Source organism: Lepisma saccharinum, chromosome 8 (assembly GCF_977018435.1).
Source record: "Lepisma saccharinum chromosome 8, izLepSacc3.1, whole genome shotgun sequence".
Classification (NCBI taxonomy): domain Eukaryota; kingdom Metazoa; phylum Arthropoda; class Insecta; order Zygentoma; family Lepismatidae; genus Lepisma; species Lepisma saccharinum.
This window is the reverse complement of record NC_139236.1, coordinates 90,334,780-90,355,854: the sequence shown is the minus strand read 5'-3', so window position 1 is coordinate 90,355,854 and position 21,075 is coordinate 90,334,780. Positions and strand designations below refer to the sequence as shown.

The 21,075-nt window shown below is 40.7% G+C and overlaps 1 protein-coding gene across 1 annotated transcript in view; it reads right to left on the bottom strand.

The window, feature by feature from the left end:
• Window positions 1-2,464: 2,464 nt before the first annotated feature.
• The window catches only part of LOC145991893 (uncharacterized), a 284,703-nt gene continuing 266,092 nt past the window's right edge, over window positions 2,465-21,075 (bottom strand). The window contains exons 2-3 of the mRNA XM_083127926.1: window positions 18,042-19,712; window positions 2,465-3,555 (exon numbers count right to left, since the gene is read on the bottom strand). Coding sequence (XP_082984052.1) covers window positions 2,662-3,555; window positions 18,042-19,688 — 2,541 coding nt within the window. The 5' untranslated portion in view covers window positions 19,689-19,712 and the 3' untranslated portion in view covers window positions 2,465-2,661. The remainder of the gene's footprint in view (window positions 3,556-18,041; window positions 19,713-21,075) is intronic.

The following is a 21,075-nucleotide window of genomic DNA, read 5'->3' as shown; positions in this document are numbered from 1 at the left end:
CAGTGCGAAATGGAACCCAAAATGTCTGAATGCTGACCAGAAGAGAACACGAGTGCAGATGTCACGGGAGATCGTGCGCAAATTTCAACACCCTTATGATTTTTTGCGCTGTCTGGTGACTGAAGATGAAACATGTATTCACCATTATGATCCACAGACTAAAAAGCAACGCATGGAGATGCGCCACAGTGGGTCTCCTCGACCGAAAAAGTTCCGAAGTCAAAGGTCAGCAGGGAAGGTTCTGGCATCGGTCTTTTGGGATAAGGACTGTGTCATCCTCATAAAATATCTTAAACAGGGTGAAAACATCAGTGCTGCTGTTTATTCCCAATATTTGATTGAATTGAAGGCGGCTCTGAAGGAAAAACGTCGGGGAAAAGTGAGCCGTGGTGTGCAATTTCTCCAGGACAATGCGCCCTCGCACAAGGCCCATCAAACCATGCAATTGCTGGCGGATCTGGGCTTTACCTGTGTACCCCACCCACCCTATTCCCCTGATATCGCCCCATCCGACTATCACCTCTTTCCAAACCTCAAAAAAACATCTCAAGGGCACACATTTTCCGTCCGAAGAGGCACTGGTTGAGGAGGTGGAGGGCTGTTTTGCATGGCAGGACAAAACCTTCTATTTGAAAGGGTTACAAATGTTGAAACATTGTTGTGAAACGTGTATTGAGCTTCGGGGGGAATACCTTGAAAAATGTATTAAAATGGTTGTTCCAGCTGTATTCCTTCTGGGTGATTTCACGAACTTTCCAGTCCCCCCTCGTATTTTAATCAATTTAACACAACTATAACATAATCACTAAATTGAATTGAATAATCACTACCATTGGATGACCCTGGGAGCAAAGGCAGTCGGAGCGTGGTGCTGAGGACATCACTTCTAGTGTGACTAAGAGCGGGAATGGTCCAATGTCCAGGAAAGAAACTTGCCTTTTTTCATCTTGGTTTCATAAACGCACAGTCTAACGTTAACCCTTTTGTGAAAATCCATCTACTTTATACTCACACCCTTTTGCGCATATGCTAAACTGAAGTAGCAATTGAACCAGAAACGGACAGAGATTGAGACACGAAAGACAAAGAATAGTCAAAAGAGAAGAGGGCGCTGATATCAAGGTTGCTTCTAATAAGCCTCCCCCTTTCTTTGGAAAATTAAAGCAAACACGCTTTGTTCTCATAAAGCAAGGAGCATACGGGTTTCTTGCACCGAACCTCGGAACAGGAATCCCTTTAAATTGCTACTTCTCGCTGTCTCGACAATCGGATAAAGAAGAAGACGAGAAAGGAGGATTAAGAAACAAGGAAGAAGCAGAAGGAAGAGGGGAAGAAGCACTTTGTTCCCGTTCTTGTCTTGGACTCGGAGATTAGTAATCAGCAAGTCAGGAAGCTGGACTGATTGTGTCGGATATGAAAGAGCTGATTTATTCATGGTAATCCCACCGCTTGCAATGTGGAACAAGGAACGAGAGAAATGAAAATGAATTGCGAGAAGGGAACCGGATGAAGATATAACAAAGAATAAAAGAAAGATAGAGTTGCTTAAACAGTCTAGAAAAGGTTAAGAATTTCGTGCAAGGGCAAAAACGTCCCTTTCTTTCTAAGTGGGAATCGTGGCTTGTTCTTTTTGTAAAAACTAAGACAGAGACATCACGACATGGGTATAGAATCCAGTTGTTGATAGTATTGCCACCTAGTGGCAAGAGCGAAGTGTACAGATGTGTGTGTTTGGTTTACGCCTGAAACAAATTGAATTCCTTTTAAGGAATCAGATTAAGAAAATAATATATATACTTACCAACTATATTAGAAGAGGAAATATCGTATTATAAAATTATTTAATGTAAAACAAATGTAACTGGTGCATAGCTGTAAAGCTGAAACCAAATATATATTTATATACAACAAAAACAACTCTATAAGCTGTGAACGTAGTACTATATTATGGACATTTTTTATTTCTGCATCAAGGTGAGGTTTATACAGATGCTACAATCTGGAGACACTAGTAACATGTACGCCCTTGACTTGCAGAATTGCCATTCAAACTGTCATTTGGTCAAAAACTTAAGAAACATTTCAACTTACGTCACACGAATATTCCAGAATATAAAAAAGTATGCGACGGGACCCACCTGTAAGCATTTCATCTTCCAATCCGATCAGCTTGGGTCATTCAGCAAATAACTCTGTTGAGAAGTAATTATATTTTGTGACCTTGGGTTCGCTTTCATTTCAGTTATAGCCGGTGGCGGCGCCACTCAACAGTTACTCTGATTTTTCCTCGTTTTGGAAAGCAACGAGCGTTACATCTAGAAGAATTATTTCATGCTAGAGAATCATTGACGTTCACACAATAGATGAAGCATTAACTGTGCACCCATATCAAGAAGATTAAGAGTTCTTACTGTTAATAAAGGACTATTTGAAATAAAAAAATGATAAAAATAAATCACGATATTGAGAATCAGAGTTATAGTACAGGGTACTAAGCTCTTATTGAGGTTGCTTCACCGTACATGTAACAATGACAGACTTAAACCAACTATCATTGAAGCTTTGAAATCCAAACCGTGAAGATTTGTTTCATAACTTAGATACTTGAAATGGACGTAGAACTTTGTACAAGTTACTACAAGAATGTCTACAGTTAAAGCGTTATCTCATTTCAATCAGTTCCTGCCGAAAACGTACAGGATTCTGCCGATATTTGAAGTAATGCACCATCACTACCAACATTGTCAGTACACCAGCAGCCATCGTCAGTAATATCCCTATGATCACAGATGCCTCGATGGCTTCGTGCTGGAATAAAGCGGGTGCCTCGGAACTCTTAGTGCAGTTCAGCTCGTCCACCACAGTCCACAAGTAATCGTCACAGTACACCGGCTGACTTAGATTTAGTTTCTTGCGGAACATCCAATCACGCAGCTCCTTCAGCTCGCAACCGCACTTTAGCTGGTTCTCCGTCAACTTCAGCACCAGTAAGGACCTCAGATTGAGCAAAGAGTTCACATCTAGAGTCCTGATGAGATTCTGGGATATATCCAACTCATAGAGGAACGGCGTGAGGAAGAAGGTGGTTGTGGAAACGTGCCTGATGCTGCAGTCGCTGATGTCCAGCCTTGTGAGGAAGGTGGCGTTGAGAAAAGGTCTCCCTCGAGGCAGGTTCAGACTGTTCCCTCTCAGAATCAGGACGTCCAGACGGCGATTCCCCGAAAAGGTGTCAACCTCGAGATTCCTAATCCTGTTGTAACTCATGTCGAGCACTGCTAGGTTCTTCAGAGGACTCAAACGTGACAAAATTCCTCCCTCTGAAACTCTAGTGATGTTATTGAAAGAGACATCGAGTGTCTGGACTTCTTCTTCAATTCCTTTCGGAAGTTCTGCCAGGTTCCTTCTGCGACAGTCGACCTTCAGTTGATTTTGGAGGAGGAAGCTGCAACCGCACTCATCAGGACATCCTACACAGATCGACGCGAGCAATGCTGAGAGCAGTAGATGACCCAAAGCGAATTCCATGCTTGAAGTCTCATCTCTTGGATATTCCTCCTAACAAGAAACCAAACCAATATACAAAAATAGGCTTTGTTTCTACTTTTACTTCAAACACCCTCACTCATAAGTATATTTTCAGATAAACCGCACTCAGCTGATTACATATTATTTTTCCGAAATTCGTGGCGGAGTGATTAGCATAGCGCACTACGACCCAAGAGGTGCGAGGTTTGAATCCTGACCTTGGCAATAGTGTTCTTTGTGAATGCCCCTTCATGAGTTTCATCACATCATGACTAATCATCATCGTTGCGATTATCCAAAAGTGTAACAAAAGCGACGTAAAATTACCTAGCTCAATCAATAAAATCATTATATATTATATGTGGAATACAATAGGAGTTCGAAATCAATAAATTCGTTTAAAAAATGTCCCCAAAATTTTTATGTAATTTCTTAACATTTCATTATCAACAAAAACACATTCCAGAAAAATACTTACATACATTTAAAATCAATACTTGTAGAAATGTTCAAGAGAAAAGACAAATTGAAGACTAATATTGATAAACGCTGTAAGTGCCAGAATAATTCAAACACCGTTTTCCACGTTAAACTGTGCAATGTGCCATGCTTTATAATGTGGTAAACGTGAAAAGTGGCTGGCAGCCCTCTAAGTAGTTCAAAGGGCGCGTAAAGAGGTCACTAGTGTGAACGTTCTTACGGGCTGATGTGCGGGACGATGCGATTTCCCAACACTTTCGCGTTTGGCACTTACAACGTTTACCACTTTTAGTCCTCAATTATAACTTTGCATGCTACTGAATTCTAAGGGACAGAGGATTCTGGCAAAAAGGTTTAGTCGGTAACGGATTAACAAGCTCTTCTCGCGGGGTGTTATTTCTCTTTCTAATTCTTACATTCAAATGTTTACATTTTAGACGTACTTGGGGATTCCGTTTATCGGTTGCCTCATAATCTGTACACTCACGTACACTTTTTGGTCCATTTTTCTGTTTGTTTCAAGTCTAAGTTATGCACAGAAAGGGAAATCGGGACTGGACCTACAGTTTAAAGTGGGATCCGAAACACTATATGCCTCCACCGGGTATCACTTATTGGTTCTAACAACACCACCACCTTTGAAGTGTAAGGTCGCTACAAATGGTAACCACTCTAAGTATAGCAGAAGGCTCATTAATATATTTGATAAGAGGTCTTGTTCATAGGCGCCGACTCCATGGGGGTTTGGGGGTCTCGAGCCCCCCCAATGTTAACGATGTGGGGGCAGAGCCCCCCCAAATAATTTTGCTTAAGAGGATCTAATGTATTATTTTGCTTCTCTTGTAAAGTTTACTATGAATTGTGCCACATGAACTTAACTTTAAATACACATTTGAAATGTTCTAGACCATCAACTTTGGGGGGCTGAGACCGATAAACCATCAACTTTGGGGGGGGGGGCTATGACCAGAGACAGCAAAACACATAACTTATTACTATATACTAAGTATGTAATTATGAGTATTGTTAAAATGTTTACTAAAAAAAAGTTTCAAAAGACGATGTGCATGAACTAGGGTAGTGGATGGGACGTTCGGGCTACAAATGCCTCTCACATGACATTCAGAACGAGATCATTGATATATTAGGGAGATCTGTTTTGCGCTCCGTGGTAGCAGATATTAAAAGTCGGGAATATTTTGCTATTATGGTTGACGAAACTTGTGACATATCCATCCGTGGACAATTAATATTCTGCATTAGAACTGTGAATGAAAAATTTGATATTTTTGAGGAATTATGGGCTTTTATGAGATTCAGAACACTGAGGCCAAAACTTAAAAAAGGAAGAGATTGAGTCATTCATTAATTTATTTCAGTGATCAGAGCCCCCCCCCCCCAAATAATTTTGACAAGTCGGCGCTCCTGGTCTTGTTGTTTCAATGATTAAGACATGTTTTGAACTACTGCCAATATGCTTATTTACTACAAAATTGCTCAAATACTATTCCCATTTAATATTCATTACAATGCAAATACAAAGCATGGTTCGCGCTACAACGGCAGGGGTCCCGGGTTCGTATACCGCCCTGCGCATGGATGTTTGTGAGTGTCCATTCATCAATTTCATCATGTCATCACTCATCCCCATCTTCGTAAATTAGCCAAGAGTGGCGCAAGAAGCGCAGTAAAATAAAGCAAATCAATTAATTAACACAGCATGGTCATTATATAACGAAGGCAACCAAGGTGTAATATTTATGATATAACATTGCAGCTGTTACTTGTCTCTTACAAACTAATAGACTAACCAACCAGGACCTTCCTGATGGCGCAGTGGTAGCGTCGTCGCTTTGTAATCAAGGGGTTCCGGGTTCGGTACCCGGTGGAGGCACATAGAGGTTCGGATCCCACTTTAAACTGTAGGTCCAGTCCCGATTAGCCTTACTGTGCATAAAGTGGACTTAAAGCACCAACTCAACCAACCTAGTATGTGTTCACACTGTGGCTGCTTAGGAAGGAAGAGCTCCTTAACAGGGGGAGCAGACAACGTCACGTTATCAAAAACAAAGGACAATGGAATACACGATGTACCAGATCCTTACATTTTATATTTCCCTTAACGAGCTTCTTACACAGTTTACATGAAAGAAAGAGCATGCAAGGTGAAAAGAAGTACCCTTTTCAAAATAATTCTGCGCCCAAGTATGACACTTATGAAATAATTAGAAAATGTAATTACTATGAATGCATTACCTGTGGTTTTAGCCAACGCACGTTCAACAGTTTTCACGAAGCTTCCTTCCTTATTTCATCCTAGGATAAACTCATACTAGTGCGTATATACCTTTTCGTGATAAGGCCATGAAGTGTTCAAAGTGATAAGCTATCAGGAAAGATAACCGATTCATAAAATAACAGAGATATTTTGTCAGGAAGTGAAGAATACCTTTCTTCGTTATTGCCATAAGCTATCTTCTCTTTACTCTTCAATGCACAGTTGGCGCTTGTGACGTTCCATTTTGCGATAGATAAGATCAGTGGCGTGCCCAATTGGGTTTGTGGGTGTTAGAGAGTGCTGCAGCGAGAGCATTTCGTTCGAGCGCCAAATAGTTCGCGTGAACGACGCTAGATAGCGTACGGAATTGAGAGCTTCTTCTCGAACAGGCAAAATGACAGGTATCGCGAGATTAGAATGCGAGGAAGCCCCACCCTTTCTTTAAATTTGAAATCTCAATGTGATACAAAATCTTCAGGGACACGTCAGCAATTATAATAATAAATTGCTGAGGATAATTATATTTAATAATTTCACTTACGCTAAAAGTGTCTTTCTCTGTTTTCCGGGAGCTGAAATCTGAAGCTGTACGACAGGCCTGTACCCAGAAGAGGGGCCATGCCCCCCTCTAACTATGATATATTATAATGTGAAGATATATAAACCTCGAAAATAACATTGACGATTTTCCAGATAGTGCAAGAATTTTGATTTCGTCCTTGCATATATGAATGGGTTTGCATGGGGAGAGAGAGAGGAAGGCTCTAGAAGTTTGCAGTCTGCAACATTGAGTAATTTTTGTTATATAACTATTGATGCAAGTCTACAAGACATCCAGATTTAGTCGGGACAGTTCATTCTTTATAATTCCTGTCCCGATTTTGTTTTCAAACAGCAGCCGTGTTGTGAAAGTGTTTCGTTTTTTTTGTTAACTCACTTTTAGTCAGTTCATTATAATAATCATTGTTAATATGAATCATTTAATTTATAAATATATTATTTTTTTTTACTATAGAATTATCATCATAGCTGTTCATTGACGCTGGTACATGTAAATTGTTAAGAAATGAAAACAATGTTAATTTTCAAACCACAATAAAATTTGGATACTTCTGAGAATTGAATGTAAACAATAGGCGCCAAACTGTACGTCATGTGACAACCTTTGTCTGTCAGCGAGTGTGTTGTTGGTTGTCAGATTAGGGCGTGGGAGCGGGGTGTCTATCGGCGAGTTGATTTTTTCCCGTTACTTAAGACCATAACATTGAAACTCTACAATTGCACAGCCAATATCAAAGAGAATAGTAGACGCACGTTCATCACTATTTTAATTCTGTTTTGAATCTACAATTTACGTTATTCTAAGGGATGGAATTCTGTTGCGATGCGAAGCTGATGTGACAGTGCTGAGTGGCTCTTTTATTTCAGCCCATCATCATCACACTGGAAAACAGACTGATTGAAAATAGTAATGGACATATTTCTTTTGAGTGTACACTTAACACTAGCTGCAATACTACTACAGAGCATTCCCTGACATTCGCTACGAGACTCGGCGGAAAGTGGCCCGGCGTCAGCGCTTGTCTTTCCCGGTGAACGGGTCCGCAACAGTCGCACGCTACAGTCTGCTTTTTTTCGCTCTCCCTGCCTTCGCTCTCTTTCCCTTTCTGTTGACGTTGCAGACTGACGCCAGTATAATCCTCCCTCGGAAGTTGTGTTGTGTCGTGTCCGTGTGTTGAAGATTGTGGCTTAATATGGCACCACAAACGTTTACATTACAACAAAGGATTTATCTTGTCGAGTGTTACTTCGGAAAAGGGAATTGTGGAGAAGTGCGACGACGTTTTGCAACGAAATTTCCTGGTGTTCCCGTTCCACATAGGACCACTATATTAAACCTCGTAAAAAAGTTTAGAGTAACAGAGTCAGTTCTGAATAAAAGTGGAATGGCGAAATCTAAAAAATAAAGTATACAAAGACAATCCGCACACCATCCGTGAGTTAAAAGAGAGTATTGTACGAGAAATCGGGATAATTACAGTAGACGAACTTGCACGTGTAAATGCCAATTTCCTTCGGAGATGCCAGGAATGTGTTGCAGCAGAGGGACATCATTTTCAACACCTTCTGTAGTCAAGGTTCGTACACAATATGAAAACTGTAATTTTAATAGCCGACTCTAGCGACTGTCGCGGACCCGTTCACCGGGAAAGACAAGCGCTGATGCCGGGCCGCTTATCGCCGAGTCTCGTAGGGAATGTGAGGTAATGCTCTATAACATTAAGTGGTCACATGTAATTCTCCAACAGCATTTCGCCGACCACCGTGACGTAGTGGTGAGCACACCGCACTAGGACGTCACGGGTCCCGGGTTGGAATCCCGGCTGGACATGGTTGTTCTTTGTGAGTGTTCCTTTATCAAATTCATATCTTCACGATTAGCCAAAAGTGTCGGATCATAGACGTAAAATAGCCTAACTCAACCAATCCAACAGCATTTCAGATATTTCATTCGTTCCACTTACTTCGGATCTGCATCGGCCCCTCTCACAAAATACATCCTGGATACGGGCCTTCTTTGGGAAGGAAGGAAACAATGCAAGCCTTTAAATGCCTCACACATTCTTCGTGGCAGTTGAAGGTGCTTTATTGTTAACTTATTAAAATCGGGAGTGTAAAGAAAAGAGATATAAGAAAATATAAGAAAAAAAGCTTTTTTATTCAAGAGAAGATGAAATGGGTAGAAATGTCCAAGCAAGTGAATTTTTGCGTAAATGTTTCACATGAGAAATACGACGATAATTTTGACTTTTTTCAAACCCCCTTCTACCTCTATTCATTCAAATTATAACGTTTACATTCAAAACCAGATAGAAACAGAATGTTTTAAAATTTTGGCCATTAAAATTAACCTTTTCCATATTATTTTCTCCTTGGTATTTATTAACATTTTTCGAATCAATCCCATTAGGCGCGAGGCCCCGGGCGGCCTCCCACTTCGCCCCCCACTTGCTACGCCACTGCCCAGTAATACTCGTATAATCGTAATTTGTCTGTGGTAGTGGGTAAAGTCAACATATTCATCATCTCCATGTAAAAGTGTAGGTTAGTCTGTCTTACCAGTACACAGTGACGTTTGTAATTAAATACAGTAAATCCTCGTGCTAACCGGGGACTCAAATTTTATTGTTGCAATACAGTTCCTTCTACACATAAACCATTTACAATACGTATTATGTACATCATCATAGAAAACAGTACTACAGTAATTAACTTTTTTTTAAAAAAAAGAGTAGTCACAGATCATTTTCTGGTGAAAAACAGTTCTGTATGTATTGTGATGACAGATTCCCAGGATGCGGCGATAGCTTTTATCGCATCAAGCACAATCCTACTTGGGGTTTCAGTCTTCTACGTTTTAAAGAATAGAAAAACACATCTGAACACACAACTGAATTCGTTGGTTAAATACGTATAAGCTCATTGTTGACGCGGTGATGGCGATTGTCGAGCAATTGCTCCCAAGTTTTAATCTTGATGTTACTCGTACTGGCTATGTTTTAAAGAATAGAAAAACATATTTGAACACATGGATGATCTGAATCTGTTGGTTGTTGACAAGATGATTGAGACTGTTGAGCGATTTCTTACATACCTAGCAGAGGAACAAGAGAAAAGAATTATGAAAGACTTTGAAAGTTCGTGTTAGATGAGATCTAATGACACAACGGACTAAAAAACAGTTCGTAATTCGTGGTAACCAAAATTCACATTAACCGATAAAACTTTCTATAAGATATAATACATCCCTGCCGGGACCAACGTTTTGTTCATGTTAACCGAGTGTTCGTCTTAACGACGGTTTACTGTAGATTATGGGCTGAAACTGCCAGGACAGATATTTTACACTACGAATATTGTCACATTAAAATGGTATTCCACTCTCATCAATCTCATGGTCTCGATTAGCCAAAATGGTGGAAAAGCGATCTAATTTCTTTACAACTCTATGTTCATTCCTCTCTCTTCTTCTCTGTGTGTCTCTCCTCTCGGTTCATCTATCACCTCACGCCTTGCTCTATCCTTGAAATTTTCTCCTTTTGTTCGTTTCCTCTGTATTCTCTCTCTCTTCACTCCTTTATTTTTGTTCACCCTTCTTTTCTATCATACCTTGTCTTTTTCGTTCGTAGCTCTCTCTCTCTCTTCTCCTCAACAATTCTTCTCGCAGTGACTACCTTCAAGAATGCCGATACATAAACCCACGCATGAGAGAGTTATTTTCCCTACTCTCAAATACTTTCCACACACAACCCAGACTCGAATATATTGGAAAACCAATATCGGTTCTAGCTTTTTAATAATAAAAAAAAGAAACGAGAAACCACAAAACAAACTTTTTTTTTGCACAAAATTATCCGACGGTTTTTCCCCCCACCCCATACTTCCAAAAGAACATACGGTGCTTATAGGCTTTCGGAAATATTTATTTTGCATCGAACCATACGTGGCGGTTTTCGGCCGCGTGTGTTGGAGGGGGAGGGAGGGTAATAATTCTGCCGACAGAGCGAGCTTCGGATTAACTCTACTCGTGTTTAAGTCACGTGGTCGGCAAAATAAGCTTAGGGCTATTTCAGCAATACGCATTGACTAAAATCAGCATATGTCGACCTGACCCTCAGGCTATAACCGCCCAATCAATGGTACCGCAATAAAAAAGGAAGGTATGCTAATTAGAAAACCCCCTAATTACGAATATGCCAGGTACACACGCGCGTGATCTGTTATTCAAAGATGTCCGCCACGCGAAATGTCGATTGGGATTGATTTATTTATTGTCCCCCCCCCCTCTCCCTCCACCCCATGTTTTGCCTTCAGGTTCATAGCCACGTTGTTTCGATAAAGGCGATGCTGTTGTTTGATTCGTACACGTGAGTGTAGCCGTATTATATTAAATTGTTTTCCTGTTATTAGAATGATTTCTATCTTCTGTACCTTTGTCAGAGGGATCTTATATAAGCTGAAACAATGAATGTCACAATGAGACTTTTCAAACTTGGAGTGTTCATAACTTGCAAACGATACAAGATCAAAGAAACAAGTACACTTTTGAATTCCTAACCTCACGCTAGTGTAATTTGATATCCCACATGTCCCCTTCTTCGAACCTGCGTTCAAGATGGCGGCCATGGTCACCAAGTACCCTACAAGTTGCGGCACCCCTTCTACCATCTCCCATTACCAGATTTCACATTTTCCTGTCAGGTATCATAATAAAAGGCTGTCCAAAAACTTTTGACACCCTGTATGTAGGAGTATTCTTTGAGTCATTTTATTCTGCCTCGTGACATCATTGGCACTAGCGTACGCAGGTTTATTTTTAGTAGGGGGCTGGAATTGTATAGAGGATATACATATCTGCATTCTAGGGGAATATGATTACACTATGAAGTAATTAGTTTAGTTGGGTTTATTTAACGTCGCTTTCTTGCCACTTTCGGCTAATCGCGAAGATGAGGATGAGAGATGATATCGTATCGTACCCAAGGTATTGGGTAAGAAGTATAAAGTCTTAGCATTGTGAGAGAGAAGCAAAGTGGAGAACGATTATTGGACGATGGTGTGTGATTGAATCGATGTCTGACAGGGAGGTCAGACAAGTGACATTTGAGAGGACAAGTGTAGGAACAATCTTCATATATTTGTAAGGCAAGTGATATCCTTTTCTAAACCAATCCATATCGGTTCAGTCATGGAGAGTATAAAACCCATTCCTTTAAATGTAACCTCTTGCATTTATCCCATTTAGGTCAAGCGAGTGATAACCATCTGAGAGATGATTGAGAAATAACTACATCACCCCATTCAATCTAGAGGTTCATGGATCGATCCCAAACGCAGCATGGGGCCTTCCCGATGTCGCAGTGGTAGCGTCGTTGTCTTGTAATCAAGGGATCCCGGTTCGATACCCGGTGGAGGCACATAGTGGTTCGGATTCCACTTTAAACTGCAGGTCCAGTCCCAATTAGCCTTACTGTGTATAAAGTGGACTTAAAACACCAAATCAATCAAAACCAAACGCAGCATGGAAGTTGCGTTACGATAAGATGAAGGGCCCTCACAAAGAACACCCATGCACAGGCCGGGATTCGAACCCATAGTTTCATAAATCATATGCGTTGTTTCATTGCAAGATAATGGTCTTCTTGTAATCAGAGTTAAGTTCCTGACGTCAAGATGTGGTATGAGGGACATTAGTGTAAACAGCAGTGGGGCGACGGCTCCACTCCCCCTCCCAAACGGAACCGTAGGGTAGTTTATGTTAATATAAATATATCATCGTCTCATTTGAAGAAAGTTTCAAAAAGGGTATGTGTTGGCTCGAAATAGGAGATTTGTAGTCGAAATATGCATTAAATAAACTCACTACTAGCTTCAAGATAGCAAAAATAGGGATGAAACTTGAGGTGCTCTAATCTCTGGACCCAATTTCATGAATCTGCAGTACAGTGGAATCCACTAGTATTGCCCGTCAAATTGTCCACGACTATCTTAAAAGTTGCCAGAACCTTCTTCGACGTTTAGTTTCAATTATTGCGTAAAACAAGGAGAGTAAACATGGTGTGGACACTTTGCTTGGTAATACTTATGCATCCTACTGTACAGTTAGCACTGCGTGCTAATGTAGAACTATTGTCTCTAACATTCAAAGGGAAAAAAATATGGCGATAATTGTGCACATTAGCTGTTCACCAATGTTCAGCACTAAGATATCTTTAGTATTCATTTTTATGCAATATATTAAGCTATTTTTTATTTCCTGTTTATACGTATTTAAGTACATAACACAGTGTGAATTGCGTTTGTGGCTCTGTATGCAACCTACGAAAGTCCACTAACCTAACAGTTCTCCTTAACTTTTTCAGCCATGGATGCAGAAATGCAAGATTCCCAAGATGGCGGCAGTCCCATGCAGTTGGCTTCACTTGCGCCAATGGTAAGTCTATGGACTGTTATTCTTTGCCAAAAGTAATATTACACGAATTGTCCATCGCCATTTTTATTCAGTCTGCTTTCCACAATGTGATGATCATGAAGAGAAGTAAAAACGTCAATGAGCAGAGGATATCTGCTTGGCAACAACTTAATTCCATTACTTTAGAATAAAAAGATTGAAAATAACGGAGCACTTTGCCTGCTATTATCTTTACCATTGGTTGTACACTCACCTCACATAGTACTCTGGCAGTTTGTTTCTTTATACAGCATATTTGCAGAAGATACAATTCAATTTACAAGTGCATCAATATACGCTGTGTAAAACACACCTTATTACTAACTTCGTTGACCTTGTACGTACAGTGTAGCTATTACCGTGCAAATTGTCCATGACTACTTTCATTCAATTTTCTCTAATATCCTATGTGTTTTTAAGCGATGGATTTTTATGTATGCTGGTGCAAAAGTTGTCAACAGCTTGTTTTGAGTTTTCTTTTAATTCTTGAAGCTCGTATTGGGTCAAATAAAGTGAACGAACATGGCGAGGAACAATTTCCACGGTAATACTCATGGATCTCACTGTACTGGCTTGGTGGGCGAGTGTGTTACGTGGTATACTTTCGATCTCGGTACAGAAGTTTTCGGGTTCGAATCTCGGCCTTGGTATGAGTGTTGCTCATGAGCGTCCTTGCATTAGTTTCATATTCACAGAATATGCGTGTTTGTTTGAAATAACAAAAGACGTTTAGTGAAGCTTTCTGGTAACCAAAGAGAAAAACAACGGTAGCCTTACCAAAAGATTGTCCAAATTAACAATTTTTTTAACTCGAAGGAAATGCGCATGATTACCAAAATATTTTTTTTGATTTTAGCCTATTTGAACGAATATTTGGTTAGGATAAGCTATTTAGTCATTTCAAACAAACTTTCTTCCTGTGTGTCATCATCACTCATCTTCATCGTCGCTATTAGCTGAAAGTGTCAGAAAAGCGACGCCAAGTAACAAAAATACAAGTAAAAATTAAAGAGGAGTGTTGTTTGCTTCTTTTATTTTAATTTTCCGTTCTGTCGTGATGTCATCTTGGCAACCAATGCACATTTTACTTCCTCTTATTGACTCACCTGTGCGTACCCAACTTGGACATCCATAGGTCAGCAAATACAAGATTATGAATGCGTACGTAATGTATTTGGACATTACACGCTGCCGTTTCGGCGTTTCTATTGCAGAGAAAATGGCGGACTTCTTGTTTTGGCGCCAAGAATACATTTTGAGAAGTGTGCATAAAATCTCTCCAATGATTAAATTTGTCAAAGAATCACATTGTATAGTTATCCACACTTGATAATGTCCCAAGTTTTCATGGTTTAAAGAGTTATAAGCTGTAACTTATAACTAATATTTGAAAAGTCAAATGGTGACATTTTACAATAAACTTCCGTTATTCATCTTAGATAAAAATGTGACATATTGTGAAGTGGTGTATACAGGGACAAAGCTTCCTCATTGTAGACTGTAGTTGTTGAGATTCGCCTCATCGCTGTAGACAAAGTAATTTGCATGTTGAGAATCATTTTCGCACAAATTTTAGCATTTCTTCTTGTCTTCTTAAGTGCTTGTCCGCATGGGTTCGAATCCTGCCATGTCTTTATCCTTTTTACAATTTTATCTAATTACTAGAGTGCAAATTTCTTGTCTCTTTGTTTTTCGTATGCTTTATTGCTTTACATTCATGTGTTGAGCCTGGTACGTATTGTTACAACTTCAAAATAAGTATTTGTAGATATTATATTTTCCATAAGCTTGCCTAAAGATGGTTGTATATAACAGGAGGGTTGAAAGGGTCCAAACCCTTCAATTAATCCATTAAATTTTTTTCATAAATTACATAATCAAATGAACAATTTATCATTTCATTATATTACTTGGAAGAATTTTGATAACATGACTTATGGTTTTGTTCAGAGGCATCTCGTGAACGCATGCGGTGCATGCTGCGCATGCGTCAATTGTGGGAAAAAGGACAGCTTGCTCTGTGACGACATTCATGAGCATTTCTACATTCTAATTTCTTCATATAGGAGAACTATATATTTTGCACGAAAGCTCTGAACTAAGCTTATATTACATTTCTTAGATCTGAAGTGACACATGCGTCAATTGAGGGGGAAACATTATTACTTTCTTTCACTTCAGATCCAAGAAATGTAATATAAGCTTAGTGATGAAAGAGAAGAAATTAGAATATAGATATGCTCATGAATGTCGTCGCAGAGCAAGCTGTCCTTTTCCCCACAATTGACGCATGCGTTCACAAGACGCCTCTGGTTTTGTTGATAATGCATGACCACATTCTTTCTTCATAACCTAAGAATATTGCAGAATTTATGCAAAAAAATATATAATATTTGAAAACAATTAACTAACTGTATGTAGTCTCAAAAAGTGAAAATTCAGATATATATTTTGATAAATTATTTCAAGAGGTTGAAAATAAAAATATGAATGCACTCGTACAATAAACATAATGAAGGATTATCATGTTGCATATATATATTTTCTTTTAAACAATCTCTATTATTGATTAATTGTAAACTGTTTAATTATTATTATTATAATTAGTAACCCTTTTTAAATATAAACAAAAAGCAATAATCTACAACTATTAAAATTTTACTTTCTTTGGGCTTCTGAAAGTTGATCCCCTTCCAATATTTCTCTATATAACGGCCATGTCCTTTTATGGCATTTTCGTTACTTTGGAAGTCTGAACAAAACGCTAATAAAGTGAATTTTGACCACCTTGTCAACAGTACACCGTAGAAGATAATATTATTTTGTTATCGTTAGTATCGTTTCAATAATTTCGTGTAACCACTTGCCGACATATGGCGGAGTGATTAGCACAGAGGCCAAGGGACCCGGGTTCGAGTTCAGGTCTTGGCATGGGTGTTCTTTGAGTGTGTGTCTTCATCAATATCATCAGTCAACATCATCTTCACGATTAGCCAATAGTGGCAGAAAAGCCGACGAAAACAAAACAATCAGCCAATATGTATGTGCATCTATACATATGTATTTTTTTTGTGCATGCATGCATGTATATATAATATGTACACACAAACACAGACACACATGTAGCGATGAGAACATTACGAAAAAGTGGTTGTCTAATTATAGAAAATTTACAATTTGCACAAATTTACAATTTGAAAGTTTGTGCTTTTTCAGTAAGCATTTTTTACAAATTGTTACTTTTGTATGATTCGACAACCTCTTTTTTGTAATGCCTGAATAAGTGAGTGACAGTAAAGCAATTTTTATTACGGAGAAATTCTTGATATTTTCTTTCTAGTTTACCAAAGTCTCGAACAAACAAAGACTCCCTTATTGTGAGTCTCAGTCTCATCTTGAATTTTCAACCCCGGGGGTCGTGGGTTCGAATCCCGGCCTGGTCATTCTTTGGGAGTGTCCTTTCATCATATCATCACCGATCCTCATCTTCGCGATTAGGTAAGTGTGGCAGAAAAGGGAAGTAAAATAAAGAAAATCAACCAATCACTCTACATGTATGTGTGTCTATCTTTATATGTATACAGGGTGTTTCATAAATAAGTGATGGGTTACAAAAATGTATTGCAAATAAATTATTGAACTTACGTTAAAGAAACCAGTCCAGAACGAACGAGGAACTGTTTTTTTTACACACCTACAAATGTTCAATGTGTACACCACGGCACGCATCAACACGATAGTCTACTTCTTGCCACACTCGTATCAACATGGGCCTGTCAATAGCATCCATCCCTGCGATGATACGCTTCCTTAGGGCTGCAGTATCACGCGGCATCGGTGAGACTAATACCCTGTCTTTCATGAAGCCTCACCAAAAGAAGTCTCAAGGTGTAAGGTCCGGTGATCGTGGGGGCCAAAACACTGAGGATGTGGCTAATTTGAGTGTCGCCTAGCGGCAGGGATATGAACTCTCAGCTTAACAAAGCATACACATACAAACTGTTTGCGTTCTTCGATCATTCTGGACTGGTTTCATTAACGTAAGTTCAATAGTTCACTTGCAATACATTTTTGTAACTCTTCAATTATTTATGAAACACTCTTTTTTCTCTCTCCTCTTCTACTTCATTCTCACTCGTTTCTCTCCACTCCTCTCTCTCTCTCTCCTCCTGACAGACACAAACCAATCGAAACCAACATTTACTTAAAAAGTTCTTGTCTTTTATTACTTAACTTTGCTAGCCGTACATTTCATCGACAATTTGTAGATAAAAATTTTTCACAGCACATCGTATTTACGGTACGTACTAATGTAATCCAGAAAACGTTATTGTCAACGAACCGAACAAACAAAGAAAGAAACAAAGAGAAAAAAACAGGACGACAAACCCTGAAAAAAAAAGTGTGTTCAAAAACTAAAAAGTGCTACAAATATATAAACTAGGAAGGTCACATCTTCTATATCACTGAGCATGCTCCTGGAAATCAGAAACCAGACTTCAGTCTTTTTTGAGGAAATTAAAAACAAAGGAGGAAGGTTTTTTTTTTGTTTTGTTATATCTCTCACTCAAGTTGCTAAAATGTTACTAGTATTATTTCTCACACCTTGACTTCGTCCCTCGTACACACTGATTCGCACTCACACTTGCATATATGAAATTGCATCGTATTGTTTTGTTGCTGGCTCTGCACTTATACTACTGTACACACGCCTTGAGTTTTGCCCTGAAGGGCTTAAGTTTACACGTATACAATGGGAGCGGATTTGGTTGATATCATGCTGACATCCATGTACTCGTTTTCATAGGAGTCATCTAATTGCTTCGCGGTGTCCCAGGTGGCGATGGTGTGCTGGAAGGCCGTTGGGTCCTTGAGGGTACCGTTCTGCGTCAAGGTCTCCGGAGGCTGGTTGCAACATCTCCCGTTGCCGAAGAAGAAGAGGACGCCGCAGGTCAGCGCGAAGAGGGCCATGACGCTCACCGTCACCATGAGGACGGCCATCCACGGGGTCTCGCACAGGACCTCCGACTCGGGCACGTCCGCCACGTAGAACCCTTGCACCGAGGGAGGTCCGCCGCAGGTCACCTCGTCGATCCTGGGCGTGGTGTTCACCTGGTGGACCTGCTTCCACAGCCACAGTAAGGTGCAGTTGCAGAAGAGCGGGTTCCCGGATAGGTACAGGGTCTGCAGCAACTTCACGGGGAAGTGCGACGACGTCAGGGTGGTGATGCCATTGTCCCTGAGGAGGATGTCCTGTATCAGAGGGTTGTTGTGGAACAGCTTCTGCGGGATCACGCTCAGGTGAGGGTTGTCCTCCAGGGCGACCGCCTCAAGGTGGGTGTTGTCGACGAACGCCCTCGGGTCGACGTACCGCAGATGAGGTTGGTGCGCGAGCCACAGTCGCTGAAGATAGAACAAACTCTTGAAGGCCACCGGACCGATGCTCTGGAAGCTGTTCCCGCTCAGGTCAAGCTCCACGAGGCTGGTGAGCTTCGAGAGCTGCGACGTAGGCACATCCGTCAGGTTGTTACCACTGAGGTCCAGCAACTCCAGCGCGTGCAGACCGTCGAACGCGGTGGCGTGGATCTCGGACACATTGTTATAGTCCAAGCTCAGGATGAGCATCTCTTTGAGAATAGGCAGCGCATACTCTCCAACGTACTCTATATAGTTCCCGCCTAGCCTGAGCTCCCGTAGGGACAACAGAGTCTGGAGATTGGAAGTAGGGACACTTGTCAGGCTGTTCTTTTCAAGATTCAGGACCCTCAAGTTCACCATACTCTCGAACACGCCCTCGCCAATGTAGCTGAGGCTGTTGTTGGACAGGTAGAGTTCCCACAGGTTCTCCTGGTTCTGGAACAGCCCTTCCTCCAGGATCTCTATGTAGTTATTGCTAAGATTCAGGACTCTCAAGGTTCGCAGCGCGTGGAAGGTTCCAGGAATCAACTCCCTGATCTCGTTGCTGCTTATGTTGAGCGTGATGAGCTTCGTCTGGGCGTTGAAGTCTTTCACTGAAAACAACTGGATTCGGTTAGAGGACAGATCCAGGTTGCGCAGGTTGTGGTAGGAGCTGAGGGAGTAGTGGACCCTCACTATCTTGTTCCCGGTGAGGTTGATGTTCCTGATGTCCGGGTTCAGCTGGTACGGTACGACGTCGAAGTTGCCTCCTTCGCAGGTGGCCGAGAGGAGGTCCCTGTCGCAGGAGCACGGCGAGGGGCAGAAGGCGCTGCAGACCCCGGCGAGGGCACCCAGGAACAGCAGGAGGACCCTGGTCACCGTCACGTGACCCCCTGGCGCTCGGAAGCCGCGTTGCCAAAGGGGGGCATCCTGCGAGTGGCCGATGGTCTTCCCAGGGGAACCGCTTCCTGCCCGTCCGCGCTGCTCATCCTCCATTCCACGGCACGCCCTTCATGGGATCTGCAAAGACAGAGGAAAACAATTACCACTATAGCCTTTTATGCACACTCATGCACAATTATAAAAATAGTTGCACACAAATGGAGAAACTTTTCTAAGAGGTTCTGAGTTTTGACCATATTTTGGCACTTTGCAGTTCGAACGTTTTCAGTTTTCTGGATTTGATGACATATTGCTACATCTTGGACCTTAGCATACATTTCATCACGTTTTTACTTTGGCTATACATTTTACTTTAGGGCAAAACATACTCTAACCTCAGAGGGATGGAGTGTAGAGGGTGTCATCTTCTAATTGATGTTGTTTATTTTACTCTGCATTTCTGATATTTTTGGCTAAACGCGAAGGTAAGGATGAGATGATAAAATTGATGAAGGGACACTCGCACAGGACATGAATGCCCAGGCTTGGATTTAAACCTGGGACCCCTGGCATCATAGCGCGCTGTGCTACCCACTCCACTACAAGGGTCGGAATTGTAGGAATTGTGTTCTGTTGTTCATGTGCCTTTGTGATTGTCCAACCATCTTATAGTATTAGCAGTCAATCTTATCGTCGCGATTGGCCAAAAGTGAAAGAGAAGCGACGTAAAATAACATAATCCACTTACTAATTTATTCTAATCGCAAATAAATGTAGGAAAGAACTAACAATACGATAAGCAACAGCCAAAATGTGTCAAAATATGTTCAAAACTCAAATTATGAGTGGGACTCAGAATATGTTACAATATATATAAATGGATGTACAGTATGTGTGCATGTTTGTTCCAGCATAACTCTCGACCGCCTGGAGCGATTTCAACCAAACGTGGAACACGTATCACTTGCAACCTGGAAATAAATACCCTAGGGGTGAGGGTGACATGTAAAACGACCGATAATAGTGTGGAATCCATAGTTTTCGGGGTCGCTGAGATGAATATTGACACTCCCAATGCCGTTCAACTCCAAGTTCATTTTACACTATAGTTAGAATTCATTAATTTCCTGTCTAATAGGAGATTGGGATAAATAAATACCCGGGCAACGTCGGGCAATCAGCTAGTATTTTATTTAAATTATCCTTATTATTATCAGATCTTGAAACTTAATATTTAATTGCATTAATTTTCCTTTCTCTCTCTCGCTCTCTCTCTCTCTCTCCAAATCTCGATCCAAAGCCATACTGTGTATTAAATCCAAAATATCTTATTACATTGTCTGATTAGAGTACAGGTACAGTCACCAGCATAGAAAATAGGACACCTAGATCTTGATACACTCGCTTTCCAGCAATGCGTTGTGTGTTGCCTAACTCTAGGGCGATGTAAATAGCAAATTTTCAATGGCAACTTCTACCAACGCCGTAGCATTAGGCAACA